The 11,403-nt window shown below is 36.2% G+C and overlaps 1 protein-coding gene across 1 annotated transcript in view; it reads left to right on the plus strand.

The window, feature by feature from the left end:
- KCNH7 (potassium voltage-gated channel, subfamily H (eag-related), member 7) overlaps positions 1-11,403 on the plus strand; it is a gene marked incomplete at its 5' end in the record, with an annotated part of 43,382 nt that overhangs the window by 9,799 nt on the left and 22,180 nt on the right. The window contains 3 exons of the mRNA XM_010073349.1: positions 5,143-5,395; positions 7,730-7,935; positions 10,574-10,673. Of these exons, the coding sequence (XP_010071651.1) occupies positions 5,143-5,395; positions 7,730-7,935; positions 10,574-10,673 (559 nt within the window). The remainder of the gene's footprint in view (positions 1-5,142; positions 5,396-7,729; positions 7,936-10,573; positions 10,674-11,403) is intronic.

The raw sequence follows: 11,403 nt of genomic DNA on the forward strand, positions 1-11,403 counted from the left end.
ACTGGAGGACAGAGATCCTAATTCAAAATCTATGCAGCATGATTTCTACAGCTAAAGAGTCTCAGATTAGTGCTAAAATTAGATGTCAGAAAGATAAAAATTAAGGACATAGGTTATTTCACCAAATACATTAATTACTATGAACTAATTTTACTCATTCTTACAGAACAAACTAAGAAAAAATGTCAATTTTGAATATAAATCCACACTAAAGTAAACTCTCCAAGGCATGGGATTTGCTCCCTGTAATTAGCTCAAAATTTATTATTCAAATTTTCTAGAACTTTATTCAGCATTTAAGTGATGCCAATTTCAACATATCCTGAGATCTCTATTATGAGAATGAGATCCAAATAAAGATTAAGTATGTGTAGTCTATGACACAAGGTATATTTACTCCTGCCTCTTTGTACCTTCAAATGCTCAGTTTTTTTGCAAGGTTAGTTTTTGCATGGATCAGTTTCTCAAACCACTTCACAGGGAAAGCTCAAGACAGGGCAGGAATAAACAGATAATGTGGCGAAGGAACAGATTTCTTCTTCCAGTTTATGCCATCCTAAATTGTCAGATGAACTTGACAGTCTACTTTTATCTTTCCCTCTATATGTTGGTTATTTGCCGCTCATAAATCTGACTGATTCTAGCACAAGTCTTAGTCAAAATGAGTTTCAACACACCCCAAACAGACCCACAACACACAAGACCCCTCTTGTACTCTCTTCAGCTGCTGCCTGGCATTTAACGTTCAATGCCACCTATATTTCAACACAGAAAATGTAAAACAGATGATTATATGCAGAATTAAAGGAATATCTTTTATTGCCAGACTGCAGGGACTGGAGCATCTCTCATACTAAGAAAGGCTGAGAGAGCTCAGACTGTTTAGCCTGGAGAAGTGAAGGCTCATGGGGGATCTCATCAATGTGAACAAATACCTGATGGGAGGGTGTAAAGAAGATGGAACCAGGCTCTTTTCAGTGGTGCCCAGTGATGGGACCAGAGGCAACGGGCACAAACTGAAACAGGAGGTTCTGTCCAAACATCAGGAAACACTTTTTTACTATGAGGGTAAATGAACACTGGAACAAGTTGTCCAGAGAGGTTGTGGAGTTTCTGTCCTTGGGGATATTTAAAAGCCATCTGGACATCATCCTGGGCTACCAGATCTAGGTAGACCTGCTTGAACAAGGAGGTTGAAGAAGATGACCTCCAGGGGTCCCTTCCAACCTCAATTATTCTGTGATTCTGCTGGTATAGCATGTCATTATATTTGCATGTATAATGACAATTATTGTAGCTAATATCCTGATTTGCTTTGGCTTGGATGCTTTCTAAATATTTTCTGTGGTACAGATGTCAATATCCATTCCAGAATTGAGAATATAAAATCTAAAAATTGTCATGAATGTTATCACTTATCCAAAGAAAACAAAGTTATCATTGCCCCAAAGATTTGCTAGTTGTCTCAGGTTAGGGCACATAGATATCTCCAATTCTGTTGTCACAAAGGTGTCTGATACCTGTATGAGTAATACCTTGTTGTCATCTTGAAAAAAAGAGAAGTTAATGAAGCTGGACTCTCTCTCCACTTACAAAAGACCACATTCTTCAAGGCAATATGAATAGTGTTCCTACTATCCTCAACAAAACTTCAATCACTTATTCCACATAAAATGTTTCACTTCTCTCTGAATGACGTTTTCCTCCTCTCTAAGCATGCCAAGTAGATAAACCAACGTTATTTGGTGTGGAATAAGTTTTATTACAGATAGGATGAGACAACTGAACTTTGACTTGATAAGAATCAAAGAGAGACAACTGGAGCCTATGAGCACAGCATCATAACTGTTTTTCCTTTCTTTTTTTCTTTTTTTTGAGGGGGGGAGGCTTGCGGCTGATTTTATATCTTGTTACGTGTCTTTTTTAGAAGATCTGTATCTCTTGAATTATGCATGAGTTCTAATTCTAAACCTGATTCTAACCATGAGAATCCAAGATTTTTCTCACCAGGGCCCAGTGGAATCGCTGTTGAGGAGATACTGACTGTAACAATAGAAACATGCCAGGAAAGAATGGAGCAATTGAAACCCAAACCTGTATTCAAAGGATTAATTAATTTTTGATTTGTCATTGAGAATTTAAATTACAATTCTAGCTTTATCATTTTCTAAATTTTATTTTTAAAATTATTTTATTTTTGCATTACCTAGTCCTGCATTCATATAATTTCAAGATTATGCCTGCTTTTAGTTGTTTATAAAAGTGTATTTTTTATTTTTCTTGTCACATTGGAATGTGACTTAAATGTGTTTAAAGACTCTGAAAGCTCACAACAAATGAAAAGGAGTGAAATGCAATCTTTAGAATTTTATTATTATTAAGCTAATCCCATGAATGTCTGCATGGTTGATTTTCAAATATTTAGAGTTGTCAGTATGTGTACACATAATGTATTGGTGTTGATTGCCATATTATAAGAACATAATTTTCAATACAATTGTTCCTGCTCTACACAGACAATCAAAGATATCTGTAAGAATCAGATACTTCCTTATTAACACAAGCTAAAAAATGATGAATAAAAAATATTTTCTCAAAGTAAAGAAAATCTGAATATTAGGAATGTACATGGAGGCTTGGGTTGGCAAGATGTTGTCCATACTGCACAACATAAATCTTAATTTGGAAACATCAAATTCTGTATAGTGACAGCTATTGGACTTGGATTAAATACCTCACTACATACAATATGGGCTCCCTTAATAATGTGGTATGTAGCAATGTCTTAACAAATTTGTCTTCAAATCAGCTTCTTCCTTGCTCTTCTGAATTTGTGTTAGTGGAACTCCATTGGAAATCAGTGTTATTTGGGCACCTGTCTTCCTTCTAGACATTTGACAATTGTGGTATTAAAATGTTCTTCCTCTCTGATGTATAACAACTGGTTTAGAGTGTAAGCTCCATGGGGCAGGGACTTGAACAGAGGCTAGCATCTTTCAGATGTTATTGGCGTATAAATACCTATTAATTAATATGCAATGATTTTAGAACAGTTTCTTGTTAAGTATAAATTAATTATCAAAATAATAGTTTCTTTAAAGAAATCCCCAAAGTATCTTCAGAAATACAAACTAACACACATGGTCTGCATGGATTTTGCTTAATGGTAAAGTACAATCCTTGATAAATGAGATAAACAGAAGCTGATGTGAAAAATGAATACAATTTATCCTAAGGCTGTGCTTCTGACTTTCTAACAATTCAAATACCTTTTTCTGTAAGTACCTCTGAATTGTAAATATATTTCCTATTTTGCATCCTGTAAAAATTGAGCTCTTCTAAATTATATTCAGATAGACATATAGCAAAAGTATTAACTCAAAATAGGTCTTTTTTACTCACATGCCTAGAGAACAATTCCAAAATAAACGCTTGCAATTTTTCTCCACCTGTATCATTGACTGGACATATTTGGTTATCAGTTTCCCAGGATCATTCAGTAAATAAGTGGCTACAAGCCACAGTATTTTTATTTTTATATAATTACATTAAAATAAAAAGAGTAACTGCGTATTAAGCTATTTCTAGTGGTGTGATAGATACTGAAGATAGGGTGACACCACAGAAGCTTTTCATTTATCATATTTTCTTTTGCTTATTGTTGAATGCTGGCTTTCTCTGAGGATGTATAAATTTCATGTGGTAATGCCTTATAGCTCATAAAATTTTTGTGTATATGTGTGTTAAAACATTGTTTGTTATTCACAGCATTGATTTTCATTAGCAATCATAGAAACATTTCAACTCGGTTAAAGGTACTAATACTTCATTTGTAAATCATAGCTTGGCTTGTGTGGACGGAAGCCTTATGTCAGAAATGCGTTAATTTTCTTGGTTAGCAAGGGATATGACTTGTGAATATCTTTATACAATAAGAGTAAGTGCACAGACCTTTATTGTGCTGAATTAATATAGCAACAAGTGAATGCATTTTGTGTATATTTTTATTCTGTGCAGGAGTATTTACATGTTTGTAGAAAAACAGTGCAGAGGATAAACAGGAATGAATTAATAGACTGCTCTAATAACAAAAAGACACATCCTGTTCACATATTCATAAGACTGGTAGCATCAGTTCATGTTTTGTCCTTAGAAATATGCAACAGATGTAGCCGGTCCCAGGGAAAGCATATGACCCATTAACATCATTGACAGCAGATAACAGGATTTAACAGAAAGCAAGAGAGGGGCATAACAATGTGTCAGGCCCATTCCTTAACACAGCGGGCAGAGGCACATGGTGGCCAGTATTCACATGGAAGTCAGTAGCAGAAATGTTTATAGGTTCTAAAAGAAGTAGAGGTAAGATGATCCTAGACAATTTAGAAAAGCTCACACATAATGACCACATTGTAAGCAGCTCACTTTTATAGTTCTAAACAAAATTAGCATGTTACCATGGTACCCAAGAGGAATCCCATGGTTCTACTTCAGGCAGATTCCCATTGTTCTGAGCAAGAGATGTGCAAGGACCATAGCAAGGAGCCCTGTGGTTTGCTGAACTAATCATCTGCCCATGTAAATCTGCATAACATTATTGTTTCAGTGGCACATGCCTAAGTCCCACACTTACAAGCAGAATACATTTAACCTGAAAATCCTATTGAAATGCCCTCTTTCTGAAAAATACCTGATCTTGTTAAGGTAGCTCTCATTTTACAAATGTCACAGTTATTTCAGAAAAAAACTCACTTATACTAAATGCAATTCTTTTATAACTGATAAAAATAAAATGGGCATATTACTTCAAATAGGTGAAATTCAGTCAAGACTCTCCCTCTAGCTGTCTTATTTGTTATTTTGCTGCAGTATATTCATTCATATACCTTGATACAATTTCTTGCAATGAAAGAAATCTTAATAACAGATGTTGTAAACACTACATACATTAGTATGTAAATTAGTATTCACATTGTATGAGCTTTGCAATATAGATTACACTATGCACTTGTTGAATTGTGGCTCTTAGAGCCACCTCTATTTGTATATAACTTTTTTCTTTCTGTCCAGGAAGAAAACACAAAAATTATATGAAGCAACTTTCATGGCATTCACATGAAATCCTTGTGCTTGTCTTTCCAGGTCCTGAAGGGGTTTCCAGAATGCTTACAAGCTGACATTTGTCTGCACCTCAACCAAAATTTGCTTCAGAATTGCAAAGCTTTCCGGGGGGCCAGTAAAGGCTGTCTTCGAGCTTTGGCTATGAAATTTAAGACAACACATGCACCCCCTGGAGACACTTTAGTGCACTGTGGAGATGTTCTCACTGCTCTTTACTTTGTGTCAAGAGGCTCCATTGAAATCCTTAAGAGTGACATTGTTGTAGCCATTCTTGGTAAGTAGATTACTACAAGGCATGTTAAAAGAGTCAGGGGATTGAAAAGAAATATCCGTTGCTCCTGAGGAAGAAAAATTGTAAACGTTTTACTCACTGTTATTTAAAATCAAGCAGAGAAATAATTTGTTTAAGGAGCAAACTCTACATTACCACAATAATTCATGTGCACCAAAGAGCCCATGTCCTTCCTTGGATATCTAAAATACAAGAGCAGGAGTGAGTCATATTTATCCCTAGATGAGTGGTAAGCTGCAAGTTGAGGCAAGCAGATACCTAATTACTCCAGTTCTGATTTTGCTGCAAGAACCAAAGTCAAGGACACCCTTTTCTTAAACAGTGTATGAGGGTACTGAGACACATAGACTCCCTGTACACTAACTGTAGAAAAACATGTAGCCACTTTAGACATTCAAAATGTCTTCTAGAGGTTTTCAGAAATGTCTGCTTTTGCCCACTGAGCATGTAGAAAACGAAGAGAATAACAGATTAATCTGATCTAGATTGATACCCGAGTGTAATAATACCCTATGTTTCCTATCAACATGTTCTTGTTTGTATAACATGAGGAGTTACCTGGGTTTTTTTCCCAATGAAGATGGCTCAGAACAATGTTCAATCCAGCTGGGAGCTCACCTGCAGCTGGTGATGACTCTTACGTAGAACCAATAAGACATCATTAGCTACAGCAATTTTAAAAGTAAAATAATCAAAACCCTGCCTAAACAAGAACACTGATTTGTTTCTCTAATTTAATATCAGGTAATAAGAACACAAAGAATAATTAAGTAGATGAGGAAGGATTTTGCTGTACGAAAACCTGCATCAGCTCTAACATCATTGATATACTCTCCTTTCATTTATCATCCACTGTAGTAATTTACAGCCAGAAAAGTAGCTGCAGCAAAATGTGGACTTGTGGCAGTATGTTGCTATTAATCCACTTGTGACTTATTCTGTTATTATTATCCATTATTATTATAATGTTATTATTATTATTATTAATCCACTTGTGACTGATTCTGTTAGTACTTTGCAAGGTGGAGGCATAGGCAGAAGTACAAAGGTGAGCCTGCAGCAATCCTTCCCTAAGTTTAGATGGTGTTATCAAGATAATTTGTCATCTCATGCTGTTGCACCTCGTCAACTTGGCCAGCTTTAGGCACAAGTAGGGAGCACGCAAGTGTTAACACTGTGAGATTTTTACTAACCTGTGTGAGTGTCTTCCCCTGACTACGTACAGCGTGTTTCATCAAGGATTTCATCTCTCACATCAAAAACATGTACGTTTCTATAGCACTCACAATCAAGAAAAACTGACAAGTTTATGAACTCATTAGTTTCTTCCTGGAACAAAGATGCAGACTTGTCAAGCTGTACGTGCTATGCACATGAGACCCCTGTGATCTCACACTGCAGCAGAAACCCAGGTCGTTGCAGGGCATCATCACTGCATCTCTTCCAGTCTACAGCTCCTCGCACCAGGGGCCACAGGTTGGAGCCCTGCTCTCCCAGGGAACAGTGGTCCAGACAGAAGGACAGACAATTGTGCACAACTGCAGACAAAAGGAACTGCTCTATGGGCCCACATCTGTTGCACAGCCCATGAGGCAGGAACCTGCCTGATAGCTGGCTCCAGTCAATAAATCTGTGGCATCTTGAAGAATGTGCTAAAAAAAAAAGAAAAAAAAAAAAAAAAGAAGATAATACAAATGAAAATTATTTTGCAATGAAATCATACAGAAACCTAACAAAGATTATCAAATGCTTTTGGTAAATTCATCTTTCTGAAAAACCTACACACAGAAATAGACATAAAAACACTCAATGCTTTGTCCTCTGGGGTTGAAAAGACTTCAGTCCAACAGAGGTAGCATGGATGAAGTTTCCAACCTGAATAAGTATTGCAACTTCATCACAGAAATCAGAGTTCAGAGAAATGTTGATTTTGTCCCCCAGTTTTCGTCAGCTCATCAGCACTGTCTCATGCTGATGAGTAAGGTCTGACCTGACAACACTAATTCTGTGCCAAATCCTTAGAAAACATGATGGCTGCGGACCTCATAGAATCTACCACCTCTTCAGCTTTGCAAACAAGATATAAAAATATTGCAATCGTGTCAATAGTCATATGTCAGAGAAGGTATTACATGCCATGAATACGGACCTCTGCATTCATAAACATTAACACCAGAAGGATCATCAGATTATATTGGCTAACCTCTGTTATATCACTGACTCCTGTTACATTTCATAACTTTAACTGTCTGTTGTGTCTAATGAACTGTGTTTGATGTTTAAGGTAATAATCTCCATCTAATTTTCTTTCTACAGGGAAAAATGATATTTTTGGAGAGATGGTACATCTTTATGCAAAACCAGGAAAGTCAAATGCAGATGTGAGAGCTTTAACTTACTGTGACTTGCATAAGATTCAGCGAGAAGATCTACTAGAAGTTTTGGATATGTACCCTGAATTTTCTGATCTCTTCCTCACCAATCTAGAACTGACTTTTAATCTCAGAGATGAAACTGCAAAGGTACATACAATAAGTGATTTTTTTTCTTAATATTGGGCCAAATCTGTCCCACAGTAACAACACTTAAAAATAGCAAATGAAAAACCAATGTTAGCAAAATTAACAGCTAAAAGCCTGAGGCCAAATTCTATTTTTAAAAAATATACTCACCTGATTTCTCCTACTGAAGTCAGTTAAACTCAGCAGAAGTCAATGCAATTATTCAGATGATGTTAATCTAACAGGATTTGGTTCTATATTTAAATAGTATTAAAGTTTCAGCCAGGAGGATTTTGGATGTTCTGTTAAAGGCATGGAAAATATGTTTTTTTCAGATGACCATAGCCTGGGTCACCACAAGGGGAACTTTTGACACTAAATATAATTGTACAGCCGTAAAATAAAGATAAATCAGATTATCTGGATTTTTTCTGTGTCTAACAATAGAAAATATTAATTGCCTTTCAAACATGAATTGTTAATTCTCTTATCTTGCAGTCCACCCTACCTCCTAAGAGACTAAAAATATATAAGGGACTCTTCAAATTTCACCCAGTCTTAGATTTGCAGGGATTTCTTGGTCTCTTTTTCCCGCAGTGACTCTCCTAAGTGTCCCATTTTGCACAGACTGCATCTTCAGGAAAGCAGAAAAATTACCAGTGTTTCCTTATTTCAGGCTGCTGGGGTCAGTTTGAATTGGAGAAAGGGGAGCTTTGGCCAGAAGGGGAGAGGGGAAAGGCTATTGCCCAGCTCATGCTACTGGGGCTAGAGCTTTCCCTAGAAAATTGTAGGGTACACCAGCACTGGCCACCAAACGGACTACACTGCCCACAGAGTGACTAGTTTACATTTCATTATTTCTGAGGTACTGCTGTTTTCTGGTTTCTGACTCTACTTTTAAGGAAAAACAGAGGTTTGGTGAGAAGGAATTAACATAATTTGGCTTCAATGGCCTTCTGAGAAACAAGGAGGCAAAAAACACTAAGTTTTGGGCTGTAAATGATAGGGACATCTTTGCTAATCAGATATGGATCTTTAGTTTAAAAAATTTAAACAAATACAACTTCTGACAAGAAATGTCACTTCTTTTTATGCTGAGCCTTTGTTTTAATCAAAGGTCATTCTGAAAACAAAAGACCTATTCTTTCTTTTTAAAGTCATACTTCTGTGTTTATTGAAAAGGTCATAATTATTAATTACATGTGAAATACAATACAATGAATCATCTAGTGATAAATTTAAGTTCACATATTTGAAAAATTGATTGAGAATAAATTCACATTAATAATTTTAGTCTGAGCAATTATTTTCTGCAATTACATTGTCATCAATGTTTTACCGTTATTTTTACCTTAGATCTGAGAAAATTGAAACAAAATTCCATCTTCTGTGTTGTGGTATAGAATACACAAAGAAAGTCCTCACTGCTTATGTTCCCCAGAAATTTTTCAGCTCTTTCTTACTGCTGTACCAGCCACTAAGAAAAAATTGCTAGACCTCCCAGAAAGAGAGAAGGGACGACAGTCTCACCCATGCCTCTGAGCTTGCAAAATCACAGTTTTCTCTAGCAATGCCACTTGCTTTCCACTGTCTATTGCAATCCGAAAGTCCTCCCTCAAAAGAAACAATGAGCACATTCTGATACAGATTTGTTATCTGAATAATAGGTGCTTCTGCCTCAACTTTGCTCCTGTCCTCCTATTTATGTAAAAGTGCCTTGTCTTTTCCTGCAGTTATTCTACCAGTGGGCCACCATTGAAGCACCTTACCCATCAGGTTTACAATGAAGGGAATAGAGAAAGGTGTTAACACTTCCCACTTCTTTCCCTCTGCCCTTCTCCCACATGCAAATCTGCTTACTTGAGTGGTATGGGAAACCTCACTAGCACAGGGAAGGGAAGTAGGCTGAAGCCAATGCCATGGGTATGTACACAAAGAGCATAACTGGTGTATTTGCTTTTTTGTAAATTTCTCATTTTTAAGTAGGTAGAAAGAAGAGTTACATGCGAAGTATCTATTATGAAAAAAAAAAGCACATCCATCTTCCAAAAGCTAGATAGAGAAAGACAATATTGTGCTCTGCCTTGGAAATAAGGATTTGAATGAAATGGATCCAAAAGAGAGGAAGGGAGGGTCTAGAAAGATAAAATAATGAGGGGTAAAGTGTCTGGTGCTTGTCAGCCTTATATTTATTGTTGTAAAATGTAACCTTTATAATCATTACCATGTAGTTAAATATAAATCTAATGACAATCAGTTACCACATTACTTCTTGCAATAGTATACAAGTATACAACTTGTCTGTTTGAGGTTATTTAATTTTTTTTTTCATTAATTTCTCTAAGATTACTTAAACCACATCTCTGCAATTTCAGGAAGCTGATAACACATGAACCCACGTCTTTCTGTGTAAACATATTATCAGGATATTTTTTTTTTCCTCTATCAAGTGGTGACATTGTTGGTTTTGCTCAAACTGCATGAACTTTTTAATGCTAGTATTGAGCAATACCATTAATTGGGGATGGAGAGCTTGATGCAGACTTGTGTAATGCCTTTCTTAAAGCTTGAACATGATTAACAGTCAATCACCTATTGAAAACCTACTCTTTTTAGATGGGACTAATCTGTCATTATGTTTCATATTTCATTAATCAAGTCTGACCTCGTAATAAGATCTCAAACTACTAATGATACGGATGGAGATAACTGCAAACTACGAAGACGGAAATTGTCCTTTCAAAGTGAAATAGAGAAAGGTAATTAACTTCATTTCTTACCTTAGACAGCACTGCTTCATTATTCATTGGTATTTCACTTGGTAATGCTGGGTACAGTAGGGTCCCATGTTGGCTGTTACTGTAGCAGCTCTTGAGAATCCAGCTCAGCAGCAAAAATAGTCTGTGCGTTGTCCTTTATATGGTTATACATGACCAGAGGATATCAGTTTTACCTTCCCATGGCTTCACACCTATCAGCACTAAGCTGTTCAAACACTAAGCTACCTTATTGCCATTGAGATATACACATACATATATATGTATATTATCTCTTAAACAATATCTATTTTCTGAGACACCATGTTTTAAACTGCTTGGAGAAGCTAGTCTATTGGATTATTTATTAGCAGCATTGATTTTATTCCCTCAGCAAAGTGCTTTGTTGAACTTGATGATCGGTAGTGTTTCTCCCTGGAATTAAATTTTGGTTTTAGGACACAGTAGATTCACCATAGTCAAATTTTGATTCGTATGGCAATGTGTAAATTGTTGTCCTGGCAAGAGTTCAGGTAACATTTTCTGTTCTTATGTTCACCTTAAAGGCCTTTAGGAGTAATCCTAATGAAGGAAAATTCAGAGAAACATTAAACTATGTCACCAGTATTCAGTACAGCTAAATACCAGGAACTGCAGATAGTAGCTGTGGTCAGACAGCACCAGTCAAGAAGACAGCTAAACTGATACTCACAAGATTTTTATTTTTATGTAG

The sequence above is a fragment of the Pterocles gutturalis genome, unplaced genomic scaffold (assembly GCF_000699245.1).
Source record: "Pterocles gutturalis isolate BGI_N339 unplaced genomic scaffold, ASM69924v1 scaffold23601, whole genome shotgun sequence".
NCBI lineage: Eukaryota > Metazoa > Chordata > Aves > Pterocliformes > Pteroclidae > Pterocles > Pterocles gutturalis.